Source organism: Strix uralensis, chromosome 1, assembly GCF_047716275.1.
Source record: "Strix uralensis isolate ZFMK-TIS-50842 chromosome 1, bStrUra1, whole genome shotgun sequence".
Classification (NCBI taxonomy): domain Eukaryota; kingdom Metazoa; phylum Chordata; class Aves; order Strigiformes; family Strigidae; genus Strix; species Strix uralensis.
The window spans coordinates 17,448,952-17,473,911 of NC_133972.1; the positions used below are offsets into that span (position 1 = coordinate 17,448,952).

Below are 24,960 nucleotides of genomic sequence, written 5' to 3' on the forward strand. Positions count from 1 at the left end.
GTCTCCACCTTCAGGCAGTCTTGCCTCATCAGGGGAAAGTGCATATTATTACCATCTCCCAGATTACTGGCAAGTGCTGTCAAAAAAGAGGTAGCCCCAACCAGAGGTAACTTTCTGCAGTGCTCCTCCAAGTTCCCAGAGCATTCACCAAGAGGTCCCTGTGTCCTCAGTAGGGAAGGCAATAGCAGAAGTGGGGAGGGGGAGGGCAGGCTCCGAGAGAGGTAGCAACTACCATGGGGAGGATGTAGCAGGGAAAGCGATGGGAAGGGTGTAGGAAGAAAGAGTCAGGATAGTAGGTAACAGTTTTCCCCCCAGTAACTCCATTTTCACGTTTGGTTTAGGCTCCCAGCTGTCCTTTTCAGGACTCTAAGGCTAGGGGACTGCAGTGAGGGTTGTGAATAGGACTGAAAATCGTAAGTGGGTTGAGGTATTAGTGGCATTTGAGAAGAGGGGGATGGCTGGAGATGGGATATTTTTACCTAATGATATATTTAGTAAACAGGTACTTAGAATAAGCATACAGCAGTTCAGTGCGTAGCATGTGTACATTGTAGGGGTGACACAGCTAGTCGTGCTAGCAGGTTTAGCTGAGACTGGCTACCAGAGTGTTACCGATATTCCCACGTGCATCCGTAACAACTTACTGGTGCAGATGGTGGTGTCTAAGGCACTTTAGGAAAGAAGATGGTCACCTCTGAAATAGAAGCAAGTGATATTGAATTTAACGAATGATAAATGCATGAGCTTTAAGACTTTTGAAAGGTTAGCATGAGAAAGGTGGCATTAGTTTTCAGATACTTGTTCTGAAAGCAACTTTTCCTATCAGGCTCTTTGTGTTGAATTGTTTCCAGATCCATTAGTTTTGTGGGTGATATTAATTTCTCTATTTATCCTTCTTCTACATCAACTTTTGTTTAAAAATAGCCAATTATCGAAGTAGGTATTGGCTATGCAAGCACTGAATGTTTGTGGCAGCTCTCTCAGGGCATGCCCCATGCTTGAATCTCCGAGGCAAAGTTTGCCGTTCCTCCAGAGTGTAGAGTCTTTCCAAGTGATTTGAAGAGTGTCCCGATTGTAAATCTCCCTCCAGTACATGAATTTTGAAATAGCTGTTATGAGAATTCAAGTGGAAACTCTCACCAGTATAACCACTTTCTGGGTTTTTTCCATTGTTTTCAATCCACACTGGAGAGCCAGGAAGTTGTTACCGGCTGAGTGTGTAGTCGGATCTGTTAACCACGGCAAGCCTCCAGACAAAACTGTTTTTGTGTGTTTCCTCCACCCCTGCCAATAAAATCCATGCAGTTGGAGGAAACATGGGCATAAAAACAGTGTTCTGAAATGCAACACAGCTGTAAATATTACTCTGCAGAGATGAAAAGAAAGTTTATGTAGTTCTTCTGGGTAATTAGTATAATGATACATACAGGCTTTTAGCAGTATAATAGCTCCAATCATCCTTAGAGTTCATACCCAGTAGTGCACACAGATCCATTTTAATTTTTAAAATAATAAATAACTGATTTGCAGTCCACAGGGCTTTCCATTGGTAGTCCAATAGGCTTAGGTCCCACTTCTGTATTGTGCAAGGTACGTTCCTTTTCATTCAATGTGGGAGCGAGCCCCTTAAGACCTACAAAAGGCTTCAGTAATGACATGTGCCAAAAACTCTCCCCAGCAGCTTAATATTTAATTGATGGGATATTTAAACCTTTCTGTTTATGCTGTTAATGTTTGTAGTTAAGGCATCTGAAGCAAGTCAGTTCTGGCTAATATACGCGTGACAAATAAACTCCTTGCTCAAGTGGTATTTGAGAGAGAAACGCTGGGTTTCAGGAGTAACCTGAGACAGAAACTTGCAATAGCTAAAGGAAGAAGCAACCACTGAGACAGCTGTATGAGGTGTGCTTTGTAATTGCTCTGTGGCTTGAAGATAAAGCTTTTTGACTGAGGTGGAAGGAGGGAGGGGACAGAGCGCACTCTAGTGACTGTATTACAGCTTGTGGCATTGTATTAATTCTCCAGCTTTTTGTTGCTGTTTTAGGACCTTTGCACAGAACTGTAGAAACATCGAGCACTTAAATCTAAATGGGTGCACAAAAATCACTGACAGGTAAGTCCAAGGGGTTTTTTGTTTGATGGGAAAATTTGGAAAAAGAAGTAGCTGAAGGTATTTTTAGTGTGTCTGCTGTTTTGCAGCACGTGTTACAGTCTTAGCAGATTCTGTTCCAAGCTGAAACATCTGGATCTGACATCTTGCGTAGCCATCACAAACAGCTCTTTGAAAGGCTTAAGGTAAGAAGATTCGGTGTTTTGTGTGAAAGAAAAGCTTTTAAAGAGCTGTTCAGCATTTAATAAAGTTAAAAGAAATCAGTGCTGAACCTTAATACTAGTATCAGCACTGACTGTATCCTGTATCTAGGACTTCTTGGGTGTAGACCATCATGTTTGTGTGTGGTCTTGTCTCATGACTTTTCTGTGGAGGCCTGGCACAGTCCACTGGCTATCATTAATTTCTAACAGTGTGTTTAATTTGGGTTTCCCACTGTTATGACTATTTGAAGGCTGGATTTAACTTTATGTATTTTTTTAATTCTCCCAGTGAGGGTTGCAGAAATCTGGAACATTTGAATCTTTCCTGGTGTGATCAGATTACGAAGGATGGTATTGAAGCACTGGTGAAAGGGTGTAGTGGACTAAAAGCTCTATTTCTTAGAGGTTGCACACAGGTACATAACTGCTTGGGTGATCCTTTAGGAATAAAATTTTATTTTGGGTTTTTGAAATCTCCATGAATTAAATAATACCCTTTTTGTTATAGTCTTTTGTTCAATATTACAAGATGTGTACGTTCTTTGGGCTGCTTTGCTGTGCTTTTAATTTCTTGTTTCTTTTCCTATGTCCGATTTCATTGCTAAATACAGTTAGAAGATGAAGCATTGAAACACATTCAAAATCACTGTCATGAACTTGTAATCCTGAACTTGCAATCCTGTACAGTAAGTATTTGAAGCTTCAAAAAATCTCTAAGAATCATAAACCATTTATGAATGCTAATGAATTGAACTGCTACACACTTAAATAATGTAAGTAGTACCTCTCTGCAGTTTACAGAATTTTGTGTGGAACAGAGGTCTTAAATGAGCTGGCTGTTTCTACAGCTGAGTGTAGATTTGGAGTGCTGTTTGTTGTTTTTTTCCCCTCATTACATCTTTTAACTGTAGCAAGCTCTAGAGTAAGAATTAACAGCATCCATTCAAATCTCATGAACTGTGTGTGCGCTAAACCATGCAGTTTTACAGATGTAGTTCTTGTTCTCCCATCCATTAAGGTCAAACATTTTGGTCTGTTCATAATTTCAAGTTTTCTAATTGAGCAGAAGCCATATTCTGGACTACATAATTGAGAGTAAAATGTGATGGCATCATAACTGAAGATGATTCAGAACCATCTAGGTAGCAGGAGATGGACATGCTTTTTCAGTAGTGCTGGAAGAACACATTAATTTGTAATGAAATGGCTGGGAATCGTTCATGTACTTTTAATTCTACTTAGTATACAAAAATTAAATTTGCTGTATTTTTATATTTGCTTTTTTGTTGTTTTTCACGTGACTTTTTAGGAATGGAAAAGATCTCCTTTTAGATTTTAAATGTATTTAAGTCATTCTTTGTCTGTAAATAAGCCTTAGAAAATACTGAAATAAATTAGAATTTCAGTGTTTCATTCATGCAAATTTGAATGACGAAGTTGGATTACTTTTTTTGCTTTTGGAAAGTTTTCTACAGTTTTATTGCTAGAAGGTGTCATAAAATCTGCTTGGGTTAAAACTTTCAAATCTGTTTTACACATTATTCTTGAATGATTGTGGCATGGGACCTTTTTTTATTAAGATTGGATGAAAATTTTTGGACCTAATAGATTTCCTTAAAGTGTTGAACATTTTGGAATGTTAGGGATTATTAAAAGTTAAATTTAAAAACTGCAGAAACTAAGAACAATATGAATACAAAGTTTGAGCTTCCATGAGCCAGATGTTTAGTGAAAGAGAGAGAATTTTCAGATTTTTCAATCTGAATTTAGCTGCCCACTGAAGTTGGGCACCTAATGGTAACAGGAATGAAAGGAAGTTCCTTCTTTTGGTCAGAACTACACTTAAATAAATAAAGCCAGTTCATAATGTTTTCCCCTTTCAGTCATCCTTTTTCTGTCCTCCTTTTCCAAAGTTCTTTTTCTGTTGTGTTTTACCTGAGACTAATGAGATATATCAAGGCCAGCCTTTTCTGATTGTTTTTGTGGAAGGCCATCAAGAGGTCTAATGATAATCAGTTAGGATCTCTCTGGCTTAAAAGGGGCATTGGCATAGAAGTGTACCAGAGTTTTTCCTTGGCCAGTATGTTTGTTGTCATGTAGGTATTTAAGTACAAACAAAAAACCCCTCATGAGTATTTTTCCCTTTGAACTGTTTGAGTTGATAGTCTCTGCGTCCTACCTAGGTCCGTGGGTGTTAAAGCTTTATACACTGGAGATGTGTCCTGCTTGCTATAGCTTAGAAGCATGCTTCCAGGAGTAGCCAGGCTCTTTGACCAAAGGGCTAGCAGTGATTTTTACACAGCAGGTCGTCTTATGCTTTATATGATCCACACTTTAATTCTAGTGGCTCTGTTTTATGGACCTTGTAAAATGCCAGGCCAGCTCTAGCAGACCAGTCTGGAAACTGCACATCTGAAAGGTACCACCTTTGGAGAAAGGTTTTAGAAACTGGGGACTTGCAGGCATTTTTTGAGCGCTTTTCTTCCCTGAGAGGGATGTAGGCACTGAAATCACAAGCAATTTCAGAATGGAAAATTTTCATATATAACTTGAGGGTTTTGTCCATCTCCAATAGCAGCATAAAATTGACACAGTTCTTACTTTTCCCAGTAATGGTGTCATGAGTATCTCTCAAAGGAAACAAAACAGTTTCAGAAAATAACGTGTCTTTGGAGAGTCAACTCCAGAAATACCTGGTTGATGGACTTCTAATTAAAAACGAAAAAAGCTTCTTATCTGTAGATGATGCAAATCCTTTTGGATTCACAAAATGAATACAAGACTTCTAGTTTTCTGTCTAGAATAATTTTTATTTGACAGAACAAACTGCAAATACAAAGTTGTGATACTAAAAAGTGCTGGACTGGGACAGGGGCCATAAGGTGATCTCCCTTTGTGCTGAGCTACTGCTAGCTCTCATTCTGTTTTCATCTATGAAATGTAATGTTTGTGGTAAATAGCCTCAGAAATACACTATAGTAGTATTAGTGTACCTAGATGAGTGCCTTATAAAAGGAGTATGTATTTTCAGTTCAAAATACAGTAGAGGTCTTTGTTATTAGTTGAAGAATAATCTTAGGTCAGGAAATAAAACAACCTGTTTCACCATGAAGGATTAGTTATTCAGCAGAAAAATTAAATTCTTGGAGTTAGGAGTGGAAGGAGGAGAGAATACTTTTTCCAGAATAGAAGACCTGTAAACAAAATAGTATTTGCACACAGACCCAATAACCTAGTTTTGCTGTTTTGTGTGCAGCTGCATTGGGGCTATTTCTTACAGTTCCCGTTTCAGAGAGAAAACTTTTCATATTCCAAACTTTTTTCAGAATATCTAGTACAAAACAATTTTGAGAAATGAAAACCCCTCTTTTGAGTTTAATCTTTCAGCTAAAGACAACTGCATAGGGTAAGGCTTTTACATTTGTCTTCTCTAAAGAACAGATTATATATAATTGTTTACCTGTAGCTCTTGCTTTGAAAATTATCTGAAGGTGAGGGATTGGGTCCTCCTGCTCCAGTGCTGTCGAGCTTTAAGCTCTTTTGCACTGTTCCTGAACTTACAGAGTCACCGGAACAAAAGACCTGAACTCTGCAAACATATAAGCAGCAAGCTATCTCACACAATGACAACTACAATTTAAAAAAAAAAAAAAAGTGAAAATTATAAAGCAAAAGCAAAGTGAAAGAGGAAGACAACAACAAACAACTCTTCCACTGTGCTTCATACTGCCTTTGAGCACTACTTGAAATCTGTGGAAAAACACATATATAAGTAGGAATTGTGTGTGTTGATTGTCTTCAGTGTTATCAATGAAGATGGTTGTACCATGGTATTTTTTGGTTGAAAATCCACAGGTTGCCATGGTTATGTACAATGTAACACTAGCAGTTCAGTAATATGACTTGATTTTTGTTCTTAGCTGATTACCTGATAACGGACTAACTTCAACCTTCTTCTGTGTTGCAGCAAATTTCAGATGAAGGCATTGTAAAAATCTGTAGAGGATGCCATAGACTTCAGTCACTCTGTGTTTCAGGCTGTAGCAACCTTACAGATGCTTCTCTCACAGCACTTGGTCTAAACTGTCCAAGGCTGAAGTGAGTATGTCGTGAGCATGTCGTGAGTATATCATGTTGTTACTGGCCTGATCTAAGAAATTCACTTCTGAAGGTAATCAGCTGATATCCACAGGTTTGATTCAGCTTTGTGTTGTCTGCATTACCTTTGCAATCAAAACATTAAGTTAGATTTGCCAGCTAGATATAAACTTGAGGGCTGGTCCTCTGTAGCTATCGTGTGAAATGTTGTCTATTGTATATTGGCAAAACAAGGACTAATATATGACAAATAAAACATGTTGAACCTAGCAGTTCAATTCTGTGCTTCTAGCTAAATATTTTAGGTACTAATTACAAGCCAGAAGAAAAGAAGATATAAAGTCCATTATTTTTTTAAAAGGTAAAAATATCTGTAGTTGTGTTGTGTCTTGTGACGTTTGTATTCTGATGTGGTTTTATGCAGTTGTTTGTCTTTAAAAAAAAAAAAAGCTAAATCATACCTGAGTACTGTATTTACAGATTTTATTATAAATATGTTTTTAATATGCTCTGCAGTACATCCTGGCATTTTTAAACTCTGATATGGAGTGTGTTCATGTCTCTGAAAGCACTGAGGACTGATATTTATGGGGTATGTTTTGAGTAATAGGGGCTCATCAGTTAAAAATAATATAAACTTCTACATTGGTGTAATTTACACTAACATGTATGTTATGGTGGTGTTCTCAGAAGTGGGGACAGCTTCAGCTTTAACAACGAAGCTCAGTCATGCAGCAGCTCTCTGGTTGTGGAGACATAATGCTTCTTGTAAGGTCTAATTTTAATGTAAATTAAATCAAAACAAAAGATTTTTGGGTGACACTAAATTGCCATTTATGACAGGAACGTGCAGCAGTTGCAACTTGTTATACTTCAATCACAGATAAATGGAGGAAAGCGTAGGTCGTAAAAATTAGGGGAAGCTACATTCACATGCCAGTGTGCAGTATGCTGACACGCAGTGTTCCTTTAGGTGATTGAGTGGAAAAGGGCTTTTGTTACTGTAGAAAACCTGTCCTTAAGACAATTCCAGAGTGACAGTCCCCTTCACGGAACTGTTCATACTTACAAGAGCTTACGTGTGCCAGTGTTAGGGGCTTAGGGGTCTTCTGACACACTTTATTATGTTCCTTAGAAAGCTGTGCTGTTATTACTAGTCTTTTTCCACAATTTCTCGTGTTCTCTCAATTCACAGCTCAGACTGGAAATAAAAGGAGGTCTAGAGTGCTGCTAGTTGTGCAGTTCTTTCCAAGGGCAGTACAACTGTAGCAGGAATTGTTTTGACGTCGGTAGGTAAACTGTTAGCCTCTGTCTGCCACGAGGGGGAAGGCGTCTGCCGTTCTTCTGTGGTGAGGAACAGTGTAAGGAAAACAACTGACCCTTTGCAGTGATTACTGCAGAAGGACACATGACACAGCTGGTTACATCTAGACTTTTGGGATCATGTATGGAAAGTACTTGATAAAAATTAGTTGGAAATCAAAGGGAAATGTAATTCCACACTTGGTCATACCTTCTGAATATTTCAGTGTTGAATATGAAAGAAAACTCTCCTGTCTGGCCATGCTGGCCCTGTTAGGAAGCTTTTGAGTATTTTCTGTGCTGTGCTGCTCTCAGTTCACTTCAGGGCCTTGCATGCCTTACTCTGCTGCTTTCCACCACAGTGCTGTGTTCTGCAGCTGTTACCACTCACAGATGACATCTCCTTGAAACAAAATCCTAAACTTGACCAGCTTCCTTCAGCTGTTTCCCGCCCCCCCCCCCATCAAGATATAGCTGTCTCCTTTTTTATATCTGCTCATTTAAGTGCTTGATACCTTCTGTGTTTTTTTCTTTTTTAGTGCTTTTTAGTGTTAAAATACTGGTAAGTGTTTTGATGAGGCTTTTGGAGAAAAGCACTTGTGAACCATGAATGTCTTTGTCTAGGTGGGGCTGTGACAATTAGGATCATATTGCCTTTAACCCCGCTAATGTTCTCTCCCACCTGCTGCTAATTCACCAGGAGTGGGGGGAGCTCTGTGCAGAGGTGTGCCCAAAGGACATCTGTAGGCAATGGGAGGTCTGTCTCAGAGAACATTGCTTTAGAAGAGTGGTGAATCTGCTCTGGGGTATCATTTTGCCTCATCAGCTCCTACACTAGGTACACATGAATCACTGGATGGCAAATAAATGTCAGCTGTATCAGGAAGAAAGAGCAGCCCTCTGTAATTAAGTACAATCACTAAACCAAAGCAAAAAATAGCACTTTGCTCATTTTCATGCTGACCAGTGTCTTCCCACCTGTTTCTTGTACTGGGACCTGATTGATGCAGCATGTGTATATATAACTGTCCTGTTCTGCTGCTCTGACTGCACTCCCAATTTCAGGGAAGATAGAGCTGCTAGTTTCTTACCCCTCTGTTTCCATATTCTTCTTTTCAATCAGTTGGGCAGTAAGTAGCATCCTCACTATTTTGCACACTGCAGGTGTAATTTTTTCCCCCTTTGAAGTCAGAAATGTAGTGGGGTTGGGGGATCCAATGGTTGTAAGCGCAGGTAGGGTTGAAGTGAGTAATTGATGAAAGGATTAAGAAGGGTAATAAATGTGGCCTGAATCATGGTTTCTTTGTTGGTGGTGATGATAGGATTTTCCCTTCCTGCTTGGTATTGTAGGTAATTTTCAGAGTAGCTGAGAGTATTTTATGGTAGGTTGCTAACTGCCCTTGATGGAAGGGCACAAAGTTCCCAAATGCGGGTCTGGAAGGAAAATGCAGAGGTGTTACAACCATCCATTTGGGAAGTGGTACCTGTCTTTTACCTCTCTGTTGGCCGCTCTTGAGTTTCCATCATACTTCTGAACCTTGTTGAAGACTTAACACTCTGGAAATTATTTCCAAGGGTGTATCCTGTGGGGCTGCTTACCTCTAAACTCAGGTGTGCTCTTGCTTTTGGCTTGGAAGAGACTGATCCAGCAAAGTCATGGTCAGAGCCCCACATCCTGCGCTCTGGTGGGGTTGTATTTTTCTCATGCACACAGCATGGCTTTTCCCTTCACATTTCTCTAGAGGGATCTTTCTAGCGACCTCCTAAACCAGTGGAAGGGCCTAGATGCCTCCCAGTGTTACTGCAGCAAGAGGCTCCTTTGTCCATCTTTTCCTGCCTCCTCCCCACTGACCCCAGTATAGAGATAGTTTTTGCTGTGGTGAGTGGGCAGGTTGCACTTAGGTTGTGCCACTCATTACACAGTGCTGTGGTTTCTCCTTATTCATCTTGATACTTATTCCACCTGCAAAGTAAAAAGTGTTCATTAAAAAGAAGAAAATAAAGATGACAAAACATTAAAGGGATGGAAGCCTGTTCTGTGTCCTAGTGGTGCTGTTTGGGGCAGTTAACCTTTTTCTTTTTTTTTTTTTTTTTTTGTCAGTCCTGCTTCCCAGTGCCTCTGGGAAGAGTGTTAGGTTTATCTTTCCAAAGCACTGTGTTATTTTCTTTAAGGTTGTGTTGGTGTAGTTTATTGTTTTTACTGTGGGCTTGGAGAAATTAAGCTCCTTGCTTTCTGGTAACTTGCTTCACTGTGCTTTGTGCACAGGCTCTGAGTGAATTTCTAGTAAGCAGTTTCTCGGTTTTGTGGCTTCCCAACATCCTGTGTTTAGATAACAGGTTTTAGATGCAGGCTTCATCTGCATTTTCCTTAAGTCAGGGTTTATTCTCCCATATCTTTCCTCAAATGACACATGAGAAAACTTGAACATTATGCTGTCTTACTGAAACAGGAGGTCAAAATGCCTATGATTATGTATAATTTTTTTCCACTAAATGCTGAGAAGATTCAAGGATTGAACTTAATCTGTGCTATGACTATTAGAGTCTTCTGATAAGCCGCATCAAAGGTCTGCCTAGTGCTTTTTAATTGCAAATTACTGTGGAAAAATAGGCATATGTATACATTTGCTATTGAGAGTTTTAAGTTGCAGAAGACAGATTTGTATCTCAAATGCATTTGCTTTTCTCTATACTAATATTTTCTTTTACATTTAAAACTTTTCCAGGATTTTGGAAGCCGCAAGATGTTCACATCTTACAGATGCCGGTTTTACCCTTTTAGCACGGGTAAGGGTCATTTCAGAAGGTCAGGGCTTGCCTTGTTTTCACTGCTGCTGGGCAGCTGTGGATTGATGTAGTCTTGCTGGGAAGAAATATGAGAAGAAGAAAAATAAAGTAGGAAGAACCCAGTGGAGGAGGGGACTAAAAAATGATTTTTTTATTTCTGGATTATACGTAGAGCTGCAACTTGATCTATTTTGCCATCTATCATTGCATTTTTCACTTTTTTCCCCTCCTTTTTTTTTAGTATGTTTCAACCAAATTTATTATGCTTAACATAATTATAAACTTGTCGTATGTATTCTAGCCAAATTTCCCCTATTAAGATGTCACGTACTCTTGTGATATTTACACCCCCAAAATCACCATATAATAGATTATTCTGAGCATACCTTTAAATTACAAAAATACTTACATTATACATTATAAGCTATAAGCACTTGTGCCCCAGTTCATGCTGTAAATATGTAAAGTAATAATGTTGATGGTATCAAATGCTTCAAGTAAGATTTGTATGCTTGCTGGTTTAGGAAATCTGAAAACAAAAATAACACTCTGTGAACGGGATTCTTTTACACTGCTGGTATGTGATAGCGTGAATGAAAGTGGGTTTTTTTCTAGCCACAGTGGTTAAACAGTGGTTTTCTAAGCATTCAGCACTACAGCCTCGGGCTTTTGGTAGTCACCTCAAGCCTGCTTTTGGGAGCTGCAAGTTAAACCATTTTCTATGCTCGTAAAAAATGAGTTGAGGTTTGAGCTGAGCCATGGCACCATGTGGTCTGCTGTGAGGTCACAAGGTTACATAATTTTCTTGAAATTAGTCATGATCAGATATTGAAAGCACTTTGAAAAGCTTGCTAGAGAGCTCTCAGAATATTGGGGAAATTGCTGGTATAAATGTGAAGTGCAGCTTTTTCCCAGCCTTAAGCTGGACCCTATTTTAATATTTTCAGCATTCATTAGCAAAGCAAATTGTTTTTAAGGCTTCTTTCTAATGTGTGATGGTGAAGAGAGATGTTCCATGGGCTTAAGTGTGTTTCAGTTAGTCTGGTGCGGGTCTGTACGCAGAAGTTGGATTCATCTGTATGCTGGTTAGGTAGCCTTAGTGCACAGCTCTAAGAGCCATAGGTTTGATTTGAAGTTGACCCCAAAAGGGGGAAGGGAAGCAGGGGTGAGGGAGTGCTGATACATATTGTTCAAACCTTACAGGGCAAGAAGGAGACATTTCACTTACTAAGAGAAAGGCTGAAGTGTCGAGGTTTGAGAGGAAGGTGGTGTATTGTTTGTGGATTTTTAATTTTTTTTTTACCATTTTTTGTATTTTGATGGTGATCAAATACTTGAAGGGATTTGGCTCACAGTTTCCTCTTGGAAGCTGTGCTATCCCGTATTACCAGCCCTGTGCATGATTTTATGTCTGGGTATTGTTTTATTTCATCTTTTGTTTATCTATTTGTTTTTTGTTTATTTTAGAATTGCCATGAGCTGGAGAAGATGGACTTAGAAGAGTGTGTTTTGGTGAGATTTAATATGAAAAGGAATATTGAACATTCAGTGTAAGAATTAGCACTTTCAATTAGATGTGCTTTGTTTTTTATTAATAGTGCTGCGTTTATGATAATAAATAAAAATAATTATTGTAAAATTCTATACAGGGAAATACTTGAGGAGTTACCAGGTGATTGGGTGTTTTCCAGAAATAACAGAACCTTCCTCTGGTAGAGGAAAGAGACCTTATTCGAGGGCTGACTCTCCTGCTGTCTGTTTATGGTTGGTTTCTTTTATTTCTAGATAACTGACAGCACATTGATACAACTTTCTATACACTGTCCTAAACTACAAGCATTGGTAAGTTTAACTCTTTGTGAACTTTAATACATCCCCCAAAACCACACACATAGACAACTCCTGCAATACAAAACCAGGCCATTCACTCTGTATCTAGAAAAAGTTCCAAAACGCTGTGCAAAATACTGCAAGTTTCCTAAGTGTTCTAAAAGAAGCAGATTACTCCTAAAATATTTACATGCATTGTGTGATTAAAAAATATTACCAAATCAGTGAGGAATAACCAGAAAGCTTATGGGTTTTTTGGTTAACAAAACATTTTACGGTTAACATCCTTCATATTTGAGTACTTAGTTCAACTTGCAGTACTCGGATCCTTTAGAGATACTCTTTAAGTGTTCGCTAATGTTTTTCTTAGGGAGTATGACACTTGACATCAAATATTGAGTAAACAAAACCACCCAGTGAAGATAAATGTAATCACTCTGTAATCAAATCAGTTTTGCATGCAAGCAGTTTTTCTCAAGGACTACATTTACATATTAAATTATGGAAGGTTTTTTGACCTAGACTTTTGAACGTAATTGGAGAGGATTGAGATGGGGTACACTGATTACTGTATTTCAGAGAACTGTGTTCTAGGGAGCGGTTGCTCAGATCTTTCAGAACATCAAAACCAATTTTGGGTGCCATATATGTGGCTGTTCTTCTGTCAAGGTACTCCAAAATTACTAGACTGTCCTTACAACAGCAGCTCCTGTGTTTAGGGCCAGTTGTTCCCTAAGTGTAGATTTGTTATATACTACTTCAGATGTACGTGAGAGAACATGTATCCTTATAAGCTGTTCTTAGACAGGATTAAAGGAAGGTTTGCTGCTTCATTAATTAAATTGTGTTATGATTAGTTAGTGTTACTCAGTGTTACTAAGGTAGCACCGTGAGGAGAGATAACTTTTTAAAAGGAGCTTGTTCACTACTTTTTACTGTTGTTTTTTATTTTTCCTTTTTAATTGTTCAACCTCATTTCTGTACCATAATTCTTAATGTGAAACCAAACAAGAGTTGTCAGGAGATGTGGAGCCATCTATATGGGACACTTTCTCTTCTTACGCGACAGATGTGTTTTTGTATTGTAATCCCAGTTGTAACCAGTACTCGCAAGAGACCTTTTGTACCAGTTCTGCCAGTGCTTCACCAGAGATACCTCGTAATTTCCAAGTATTCTATGAACCTGCTCTTGTTTGCTGGCCCTCATGTGTTAGCCCACAGACAGGGAGGTGTGGCATTGGCAGAATAACATGCCTTTCCTAAGGGAACCAGAAAAACTGATTGTTGTTGTTGTGTATATCCTGTGTGTAGGAAGGATACCTGCTCAAAGATTGTGAGTGAACAGTCACGGCTGAGAATTACAGGGGGGAAAAAAAACGGGCTAGCAGGTGCCAAATACGCTACATGAACTAACCTTGATACTTCAAATGTGAAATCACGTACTGTTGATGGTTCTGTAAACTGTGGTGTAGCTGTGCTTTAGCATATGTTTAGGTATATTTCCAGTTTAAACAAGTATTTTGAAATTGCAGAAATCAACTTTGAATTTGTTTGTTGGTGTTTGGAGACTCAGTAGAAGTGGAAATAAGCAAAAGCACTGTTAAAGCAATTATAACCAGCTACTGATCAGTGTTCAAATGCTTACTTACTGGACTTAAGTCATTTCTGGTGAAAGTGTTTAATAATTGTACATGCCAATTATTAGAGAAACTGAAATACTCATGATATTGCTGGAGTGAGAAGACAATTGAGTTCTTCAGTTAAGCTGATCATACTGTTTCTTACTGCCACAGTATATCATGCTGTATTTGATTTACAGCGTTTAGAATGTATTAACAAAAAGAAGAATTTGACCATATCTCTTTGTTCTAAGGATTTCAACCAATTGTCTTCATAAAATTCCACATTATTAACGCTTTCTAACAGGCTTATGAAGTCTGAAGAATGATGTGGTTTAATATGAAGTATGTATCATTTGGCATATTTGTTTTACAAAGTTCTGTGAACTCAGCTGTACATCCTGTATTGTCCTTTCAGTACCAAACACAGTGTCTCAGGAAAGCTGATTTTATAAGCTGCTTACTTCCTGGGACGGAAAACTCTTAATTAGCCAGCAGACTGCTGCCATAGCCAACAGCTTCACATAACCTCCCGTCCTTCCTTGAAGCAGCATGTCTATTATAAATGTTCTTTAACCCTGCAACTGCTGATTGTTTCCAGGCTGTGAGCCAAATCCAATGCTCAGAACATGTACATAAAGAAAGTAGGTACAGGAGAGAACTTAAATATTTAAAGAGTTGATAGATTTGCAGAATATAAGCATGTCATAAGATAAAACACTGTTGATGGGGGCAAGCGCTTCATTTCTGTTGTCTTTTGGAGACAGTATGCACCAGTTGTGGTGCTGCTTGGAGTCACTTCCAGCTGCTCACACTTGGTGAGTGAGTAAAACTGGACCCTCTGGAGCTGAAGAGAAACTGCCAGGGTGGCTCCCCGTCAGGCTCAAGGGGGGTTGCAGAGCTGTCCCCCAGCCTCTTCTCTAGTTACTTGTTCATCCTGTTGAGCAAAGGAGAAAAAAAAAGTTGAGGGGCAAATTGTTCTAAAGGGCAGGATGAACCCCATGTGTCTGGTAGCAGGCAAGAAATGCTCATCACTCTAGCTGAGGTAAGGAAAGGGGTAAGGGTTGGTGGTCCTCAGGCTGAAATAAAGAAGGTAGATGTGATGTACTGAGAGGAGGGAAGGGTTGCACATTTGATTCATGAAAAAAGCACGAGGTGCTGTTGAGCGCTAGTTAGCTTGCGCCAAGTTAAAAAACATTTTTGGATTACTGCAAGTGTTTCTTCATCGGTTGCTGTCTGAAAAAAAAAAAAACTTGTGGCAAGGAAATGCTACTTCAAAACCAGTTACCGTTAGACTTAAATACAAGTACAGGCAAGACACAGGGCTGAGCATGAAGCAAGAAACTAGCCCAGAGCGAGCGGAGTAAGAGTTCCTGGGTCCTGCACATTTCTAATGCAGAAGACCTGAGAGCATTCCTTTCACTCGTGATAAAAAGGGGGTTTTAAGCCTCCTCTGAGGAGAGTCTGTTTCCTGTTGTTGTTGTGATCATTGCTTCTCCAAAAGTCATGAATTCCCTAAAGGAACCAGGAAACTGCTTTATGTGCTGTTACTGCCTGAGATGTGACTTTTTCCATGCTCTTGAAATTCAAGGAAGTAAAAAAATATGTTGAAGGGGAGCAGAGTGTTTTTGTTTATTATGCTGACTGCTGCAGAAAAGACCTGCTCCTGCAGCTGTGCAAGATGTTTATTACTCCTTACATGTACAGGCTGAAGTGCTAAGTGCTCACGGTGTTCCTGAAATCATTATTTGGCAAATCAGTCCAGTCTGACTGTTCTTTATCTGTGCGGACTTGCATAGGCTTGGTCCTGGTGGTTTGTATGAAAACCTGATAGCTGTGGACAGTGACTCCTGTCCGTAGATCCTCATCTATTCCTGTGTGTTCCTGATCATCCTTTAAGGTTGTCTCTGCTTTCTGGCGTGGCGCATGCGCTGTTTGCACCCATTGGCAATGGAGGTGTGTGACAATTGGGACAGACTTCCCACGTTTGTAGAAGCAAAGGGGCCTGAGGAGTTTGCCAGTGATGCTTGTTTTGGGGCTCTAACTCATTTTGAAGCAAAGTTTAAGTACAGCCTTCTTTTATTGAGTAGAGCTCATTTCTTTCGTAGATCATCCAGTCCAACCATTAACCTAACACTGACAGTTCCCAACTATACCATATCCCTAAGCGCTATGTCAACGCTTTTTTGTTGTTGTTGTTTTTTGGTTTTGTTGGGTTTTTTTACTTGATAATATATTTCTTAAGAGAATCCATCACTAAACATCTGAGAGAATAAAACAATAGAGGATCTTCATACACTTTAGACACAACACAGTTGTTGTGAATCTTCAGGTCTAAAGAAAGCAAACTGCCTGGATTTTTGTCTTGATTCTGTAGGACACTTTGAAGAGCTAAATTTTAAAAATCAATTAGAAAGACATACGTTTTCAGCTGTCTGCTCTTTGTAAGTGTTTAACCACTAGGTTGAAGGAGGTTGAAGAGGACTTCTGATGTTTAGAGGATAGAGTGAGTAACTTAGGACTGAGTGATGTCGTTAACTGTTTGCCTCTCTGTTCTAGAGCTTATCTCACTGTGAATTGATCACCGACGATGGGATTCTTCATCTGAGCAACAGTACGTGTGGTCACGAGAAGCTGCAGGTACTGGAGCTTGATAACTGTCTTCTCATCACCGACGTGACTCTGGAACACCTGGAGAACTGCCACAACTTGGAGAGAATTGAGCTGTATGACTGTCAGCAGGTCACGCGAGCTGGAATCAAACGGATCAGAGTACGTGTTTGCTGACTTGTTCCGGTGGGAATGCCCGAGCCCTTGGTGCTGCTTGAGATTGTATGAATCCTACAGATGTCCCAGGCAAGGGAGGATGGAAAAACATCTGAATATCATTCTGTTAGGTCCCCACCTCTAGGGACTAAATGTAGATTTTCTATACGGGCAGTAATAATTGTCTAATTCTGTTTATAATTCATGACACACTTGCTGTTGGAATGATGAGAGCTTATCTTCTGCTTTCTGTACTTTTTCAAGTACAGGTTTCTATGTTTTTAGGATTGTGCATTGGTGTTCTTCAACCCTCCTGAAATACAGAGCCAATAGCAAAACATCTGCACAGAGATTTCAGTTACTGGGTGGTTGTAGGGCTGTTAGACCCTGGAGTCCAGCCATAAACTTTTCCCCCGTGTACCTCCCCCACGAGGCCAGGGACCGCCTACCTCAGGGGGCAGCGTTTTAGCCTTGCTGTTAAACTTGGCTGCAGCTTCATATCCCAGATTTTGCAATTGGAAAGCTCATCCCTGAGAGTGACTATCGAGGGCAGATGCCCAGTTCTATTCCGTGCCGCTTTCTAGGATGAGAGAAGCAGGGAGTAGGGGAAACAAGGTACAGACAAGTCTGTCTCCAGTAGCCAGCGCTGCACCTCCGCCCTGCAGCAGAGCTGGTGTCTCTCCGGGCTGCTCGGTGTTAAGGGGAGCGTTGTGTGTGAGTGTGCCTTAGCCGGCTGGGACACGAGAATTCCATGTCAGAAGACAGCTTGGGTAGTATCCAGTGTGTAGGTGCTTTCTTTTTGGCTAACCGACCTCAGGAGAGCCTGCTTGTTGGCAGTAATGGAGGTGTCCTGCTTCTTCTTATGAGTTCTTTCTCTCCCATCGTAACACAGACTTTTCCTCCACAGGCTCATCTACCTCACGTGAAAGTTCATGCTTACTTTGCTCCGGTAACTCCCCCTCCTTCGGTAGGAGGGAGCGGACAGCGCCTCTGCAGATGCTGTATTATTCTCTGACAGTAAGTGCAACCACACAGAAAATTTTGTTGTTGTTGTTGAAGAAAAGAATGGGACTGCAAGTCAGTGGAAGGGGTCGGTTTCCTGACAGTCCTAGTGGTGGTATTTGGTCATCCAGTTTTGTGACAAGAAAAGCATTTTTTTCCAGGTAAAAATCTTAACGTAATGTGCAGCTGTGGATTAAGTTGGTGATGCTTCGGTTTGTATTAGTAACTCCTTCCTTCTGTTGGCATGAGAACTGAAGTACCGTGTAAAATGTGCGGGCGTTTCAGCATAGCAGCTACTTGGTGAAAGTTCACTAAACTTGGAAGTTAATTTGTGTTTGTAAGCACTATACGCGGTGTGAAGCTCTAACGTTAACGTGGGGCTCAAGTCCATCACACCCAGGAACTGAACCTGCTGTCCTGTACTATACACGACAGATTAAATACCAGGTTTAAGGACAAATCAGCTTTAGCAGATGTTGACCAAAAAACGCAAGGTAATCATGAGCTCTTACAGCAAAACAGCTTGTACTTTTTCATGATTCAGCTTCATATTTAATTACATTACAGGACATAATAGGTAATGTCAAAAGGTTAGATAGTACCTCAAGCTAACTGTATAAATAGAAATACTTTCCAAGTTTTGGAACTTGGTTCAGTTGAACTAGGTGTTAGTATAAAGCTTGCCCGTCACTGAAGCACGTTTTATGCCCGATGCCATCGGCCTTTAACAGGGGTAAGAAACCCACTGGGGTAGAGCTTGTGGGCTCGGCCGTAGCGGGCTGCCACAAGCAGAGGTGGTGCTTCCTGTAACGCTGTTCTGCCTGTCCTCAGTGACCTCCTCCCTCTGTAAGGACAGGAGGCAGCGGTTCTAGGACGAGGAGCGTGTTACTCAGACTTTTCTACAGCTGGAGAATGGAAACCAGGCTCCGCTACTGGCACTACGCCGGAGCGAGGAATCTGATTCCAGCCGTTTGTGCCACCCGCTTTAGGGACACAGCAAGCAGACGGGCAAACAAAGCTGTAGGCAGGAGGTGAACCAAACCAAACCTGTGGTTTTCAAATGTAGAAAGCCAGACTCTTCACATTTGGGTTATTTAAGAAGCTGTCAACTTCTGAATGATAATAAAATCTATGTATTAACTCTTAAGGCCATGCTTTTCATCCTTAGATTTCACATGCTAGAGGGTTAGAAAAAATAAACTTTTTTATATTAAGCAACTTAATTATCTGAGATAAACTACTCAACAGTTCAGAAAGCTTTTTTGTGTAAGATTGGTTGTGTGTGTGTATGTTTTAAGAGTTCAGGGCCTGTGTGTTTACTGAAAACTAATAGAAATACTGGCTTATAAAGCAGTTGGAGAAGCTAGTACTGTAATTTCCCCCCAAAATTTAAAGCTACTCTTTAAAAGGAGTGTGAACATTAAGAGGCTTTTGAGGATAACAACTGCTGGGTTGTGTTCGTGCTTCACACATTCACAGACGACGGGGATGGTAAAGCAAGACCTCAACTTGGAGGTTAAATTACAGATTGGAGTGCAGTACGTGGATTTCTTTGCTACTACAAAAGAAGCCAATCAGGGCTTGTTTTGCACCGTAGTGGAGGAGCGTTGTTACAATCGTACTTCGAGTTCCATTAAGATACTGCGGTAACGGAGAGTTTTAAGCAGATTTTATTCTCAACTGTACCAGGAAAGTCATTGGTACCAGTATGTCAAGATGTGTTGCCTTTTGTTGGCTCATTTTTTTCTAAGAACATAATGAACCTTGTAAGTCTATTGCATTGAAGATGTACAGAAACAAATGGAACCTACTCTGATATAGGACACTTAAATAAACAGTCAGCTGATGTCAAATTTGAATTTGTTTCAGTTATTTCAAATTTAACCAAGTTTTCTATTAGAAGCAGAAGATCAACGTGCGTGTGTTGGGCACAGGATAAACGACCGAGCTGGTCTGCTTCCATTACTTACCTTTACCTGCCAGTGGTGCTAGGGTAGGTCATGCAGTTCATCTGAACACCAAAAGTATCTCTACTGTGTGTGTGTGTGGGCAGGAAGTAAACAAAGAAAAGCACATTTACAAAATTATTGAAAAACATTTATTATACTTAAATTGAAATGTGTACATCTTATTAAAAAACAAAAGCAATTTGCTGGTGCCATAATTTAATTCCAATTTCAAGTGAGCTGGACAAACTACTGTGCAACTTTCGATATTCTTTAAAATTAGGTATTTGGATACTTTCCAATGAAGGATTTTTCCACTTTTATAAAACATTTGGATTTGAATACGGTGTGAGCTGAAAAGACACAAGTGTCAGTTCAAGAAAATACTAGGACCAAACAATACCCAAAGATGAACAACTTACTTATAGGCAGAAATGTTTAAGTACATAAAATTTTACTTTCAGTGCAGAAAAAGTAAAAATAGGAAGAAAACTCTAGCTTTGATGAATTTAAATTTTCAAAATGCTACAGCTTTAAGAAGCTTTTCTGCTAAGCACTTAAGCCAGTTATGAGAAGAGGGAATGAAAAAAATCAAAGTTGCTTTTTTACATGCTGTAGTAGTTGTTTACATTGAACACTGCAGCATCAAAGGCAAACTATTCCCAAGCTTTTACGCCAGAGATCAGGGTGGAACTTTCCAAAGGCACAACAGGACAGCTCAGAACCTGTCACTTCATACCTTTTGAAGGATCCCCCTCTAAGTACCTAACCAGTTGAAACTTAACGTTAACATAGGAGATGCTGTGCTGCGTCTTTACAAGAAATACCCAAAATATTGAAAAAGCACATTGCCTGTTTCAAAGAAAAGTAAATATTTGGTGATATGGAAGAGGCACTGTAACAGCTGTACAGTACAGAGCAGAGGGCAAAGAAAGGTCAACAGAGAAGGGTAAGGTACTTGTCCATAACAGCAACTACAGCAAGGCATTGACCTGCTGGGAAGGAGACTTAAAGGGTGTATATTTAGTGTTTCTTAAGCAATTTATTTGATGTTGCTGAAAGCTATGACAGCCCTGTGGTGCCAGTGGGTCATCTTCCCTCATCAGCATAATTCCACAAAGTCTTAAAAGCCACCCCTCACTGCTAGTATTTTTAAACCCACAATTGTACAAGCAAAGAGTTAAACTGCAGCAGTGCTCCGCAGAGAACCTAGGAAACTAAACATAAAGGATGCATAGGCAATTCTTTTCCATTAAATTTGTTAAAGCAAAACACAATTACTTGGTACCCCATAGGATTTATATTAATCCCTCCAATAAGGTACTGTTGCTAATGCAGTTTGCTGCATGCATATATTGCATCTGTCGAGGGCTTCTTACGAGCCCTGTTCTGGCATTTACACTTCTTACATACACTCTTATACACAATTTACACGGGAAGCTGTTTTGACAGCTTTACTCTCAAAGACCCGACAACCTGATCACTATCAGCTTAACTATTCATCTCCACACAGATTAATATGTGCTCTGCTAACATCAAAAAATAAAACCAGCATAAGGTACAAGCAAGTAATAGACAAACTGGCACAGAAAGGTAAATGCCCCAAAATAAGTTTACATTCATCTCCAACTGGATACAGGTAATAGAAAAGCACCAGTGCTTCGCTTCTAGAAACTGTATCTACTGGCCATAAGTTGCCTTATTTCAGTAAAGGGCAAGCACCTTTGCTTACATTGTCTTCCATGCCTGTACGTAAGCTGTCATGGCGTTATACCTCTCATGAGGACACTTAGCTATGGCAGTGATAAGAAAGTTGACCTATCAAACAGCTCATTAGAAAGGTCATTTTGTGTTTTCAATATGAAACATCTTATACGGTGAAGTTAGATCCTAAGGTTTCGGATGATCTTCATAATCTTTAGGCAGGACTTCATTCGGCGTTGGAGTATCAGTCTAGCAATCGTGTGACATCGTCACTTCAAAATTATATGGAAGCCTTCACCATTTTCAGCTGAAAAAAGAAAAAAAAGTGTCAGTCTTTCATAAACAGAACCATAAATCTGCTAGCCAGTGCACCAAAACACCAGAGCACGGACTTGGTTTGTACTGTGTAGAAGGGGTTCATTACTACTCTGAAATATTAAACTTGAAATGTGAAGAAACTTGCTATTCAGACTAAACGCTTGGAGAATAACTAGCTTTTTGAAATCTCGCTGCTTTGCAGTTACTTCTCTGAACTCTTCCTATTACACGTTAAACCCACCTCCTTTGACAGGGACAGTATCACTGAAGTGAGCTTCTGCAAGACCAATATAAATCCCTACTGTATGTTTTTAAGCATCGATTTTGTGATGCTCAGCCTTAAACCGGAGAGCCAAATGGAAACAGTGAAAAAAACCCACCCCTGTAGTTTTGATGCCAGCAGTACCCCCAGAAGGCTTAACAACAGAGACAGGCAGGCCTCTAACAGTCACTAACCATGGGGGTGGGTTTTATACTACACAGAACAATCAGTTTCAAGTTAGGATGCTTGAAAAGTTAGGATGATAAAGTGAAGCACGCTTTAACAAATACAGCTTATCTACAGCAAACACACAAAATTTCCTACAAAACCGTTACGATCAACAATTTGTAATTGCATCTGCAAAGTTGGGACAGTTTCTGTAGGTAAAATTTGCATGAGTCAGTCTTGTCCACTGCTGGTAACGATTTCCTGGCACCTTTTACTAGAAATAAACTGGACTCCTAAGAGAGTGGGATTCATCTGAAACACCGGGTGTTTAAGAGGGAGACTCGCAGCACCCACGGAGGAAACCTGACAGCAATCTTAGTGGACTAGGACTGGCTGCAGCCCTGTCTGACAGCACCGGGGGTGGGGGGAGCTGCTTCTGTGAACATTCCCATTCAATTCTACAGCTGACGCTAACCAGCAGCGTGGCAAGTCTCTGCCAGGCAGAGGAAGCGCACTGTAGCCTTCCCACCAAAATGGCCACGGTCCTGCCAACAGCAACAACCTACGGAAGGTGAATATTCACTAGCAAAGAACAACTCTACCCTCAGGACACGGGTGGTTTCTGAACTTCAGAGGTACTTCTGCCAGGATTTTTATTTAATTATTGTGAAACTTCACCATTCTCAACGATTATTGACTGTTGACAACAATAGCAAGCACTGTTCGGTGATGGTCGACGGAATTTTAAATGAGGTTTGTTACCGAGTGCTGCACCGGTTCTGAACTGAAAGCTTGGAGAAAAGACAGGTGCTATGCCGAGGCTGAAAGGTCTGGCTCAGAGGAGGAACTCTTGGATATTTTCTGCCACTACTGTACACAGATTTCCTTTTTTGTTTTTTCTTTTGCAAGTCAGCCTTCACTAGATCTGCCGTTACTCTCTGCTTGGAGAAGCTTTACTAGAATAGCATTCTGCTTCAAAGAAGGCTGGTAGAATAATATTGGTAGAATAAACAATTATGTTTTAGACTGTCAGAAAAGACACTGTACCTTTTATTGTGGTGAATAAGAAACAACTCTCATCTTGAAAGTTTTGAACCATCTACAAAAAAGAAGAAAGTTTTGAAACCCTCCTGAGTATGACCAATGCAAAAAATAAATACATCAGAAATTAAGCACAGCCTTTTATAAGCAATTGCGTATTTTTGGTTTTATTCAGCAAGTGACAAGCATATACCAAATTAAATTAAAATACATTACTATCAAAATGCTACTTGTTAATCATGTGACAACCAACTGGGAGCCTGTTGCTGCTGGCTGTGGTTTTGGACCTCTAAATGGGTGTAGCAGATGCTCGAATAAGCCAAGTTCAACAGTATTTACATGCTCCCTGCCTTTGGGTATGTTCAAAATAAATACATACTAAGTAATTATTGCAGCATCTCAGAACTATATAGACCAGTTGCCTTTCTCTTCTCATAACTTGGAATTTATTCAGGGAGAGGAAGAGTGACATTTCAGCGATCCTTGTGCTCATTTTAATGTAAAGGAAATGCTACTCTAAATGTCAGAGAATACTAGGTTGCATTATCAAACAGAAAAAGCAGTAATAAAGAAGAAAATCCTCCATTCTATTTAATTCATAAATAAAATGTGTCAAGAAAATAAAATTTCCATTACCTGATCACTAACAAGGATGTGGATACCTGTGGGACCCTGTCTGTAAACCTGGTTGATCTGATGCAAAGGAATATTAAATGCCAAAGCAAGCTTGCGTGTGACTTCTGAGGCTGCCATTTCTTCTAAGTAGATTGCATGATAAACTACAAGAAAAAAAATGTACATAAACATGGTACTAATTGATAACAAGTAACTGTATGAAAAAAATCTGAATTGCTAAAACCCTTTACTTTACTCTCCCCCCTGTTCTCACGAAGAAGCATGAGCTGCCATGACTTTTCTTTCAAGGTAAAGTCATGAATGCTCCTCTCTGACACGGGGGAGGCTTCTATTTGCTCTGCTACTGAAAGCAACTTCCACATTTTTCCCTGTATCCTGCACAAAAAGGCACCATCATGTCAAACAGACTTGAATGGATCTTTAGAGAGTCACCTAAAGATGACTTTGGAAGTAGCTTTGGACCATCTCAAAAGCAGCAGGTAATTTATCTGACTTTCACTACTACACTGTTGCTTTAAATAGGGATGTACATTGTATTTTTGGTAAAGAAAGCCTTTTTCAACTGAATAAATTTCCTACAGATCATCTCAGAGCTGAAGGGTGGCAGAGGGGAAATACAACACAGCAAACAAACAGACCAGGAAGACAAAGTAGCTCTTCAGTTTGATGCTGTATCTACAGCTCTGTCACTTTATTTAGTAGTGCTAGAAGCCCTCCGCAGCTCCACGTTTGCACATTCTTCCATCCCAAAGACTGAAGATATCCAGAGGGAAAGTATGTATTTGACAGAGGCAGTATCCTATTTACAGATCCTCCTCCACTTCAGTTCTTGCATGGAAAACACACGACTACTATTACAGCAGCAGCCTGTACAGGTTTCAGCTGGTTGGGAAGAGAGCTCTCTTCACTCAAAGCCAAGAGCAAGAAAAGAATCACTTCAAATAGCTCCATTCTCCCAACTGTAAGATTGACGTGAATTTATAATTAAATATTAAGTTCCCATCTGTGTTGAAACAACAGCTATCGATCAGGAAAATAATGCTAAAATCGTGAGCCTGTAACATCGCTTGGCTGTTTTTCCTTGTCCAAGCTCTACCAGTTTTCGTTTGGTTGCACCAAAAACGACAGCAAAACCAAACAGAAAATGGGAAGGAATCTAAGCGTTTTC

The 24,960-nt window shown here is 39.9% G+C and overlaps 2 protein-coding genes across 6 annotated transcripts in view; one reads left to right on the forward strand and one right to left on the reverse strand.

Annotated features, from left to right (window-relative positions):
* Positions 1-19,570, forward strand: part of FBXL2 (F-box and leucine rich repeat protein 2) — a 57,684-nt gene extending 38,114 nt beyond the window's left edge. For 2 of the 3 annotated variants that reach the window (XM_074853469.1, XM_074853556.1), the window contains 10 exons: positions 2,045-2,113; positions 2,181-2,295; positions 2,603-2,729; positions 2,925-2,999; positions 6,281-6,411; positions 10,440-10,500; positions 11,968-12,012; positions 12,286-12,342; positions 16,509-16,721; positions 17,623-19,570. In XM_074853469.1, coding sequence (XP_074709570.1) covers positions 2,089-2,113; positions 2,181-2,295; positions 2,603-2,729; positions 2,925-2,999; positions 6,281-6,411; positions 10,440-10,500; positions 11,968-12,012; positions 12,286-12,342; positions 16,509-16,721; positions 17,623-17,730 — 957 coding nt within the window. In that variant the 5' untranslated portion in view covers positions 2,045-2,088 and the 3' untranslated portion in view covers positions 17,731-19,570. The remainder of the gene's footprint in view (positions 1-2,044; positions 2,114-2,180; positions 2,296-2,602; positions 2,730-2,924; positions 3,000-6,280; positions 6,412-10,439; positions 10,501-11,967; positions 12,013-12,285; positions 12,343-16,508; positions 16,722-17,622) is intronic. The other variant, XM_074853386.1, reaches the window with a different exon arrangement.
* A 222-nt stretch (positions 19,571-19,792) lies between these two features.
* UBP1 (upstream binding protein 1) overlaps positions 19,793-24,960 on the reverse strand; it is a 41,791-nt gene continuing 36,623 nt past the window's right edge. For all 3 annotated transcript variants that reach the window (XM_074853758.1, XM_074853675.1, XM_074853834.1), the window contains 3 exons: positions 23,793-23,935; positions 23,163-23,214; positions 19,793-21,674 (listed from right to left, as the gene is read on the reverse strand). In XM_074853758.1, coding sequence (XP_074709859.1) covers positions 21,637-21,674; positions 23,163-23,214; positions 23,793-23,935 — 233 coding nt within the window. In that variant the 3' untranslated portion in view covers positions 19,793-21,636. The remainder of the gene's footprint in view (positions 21,675-23,162; positions 23,215-23,792; positions 23,936-24,960) is intronic.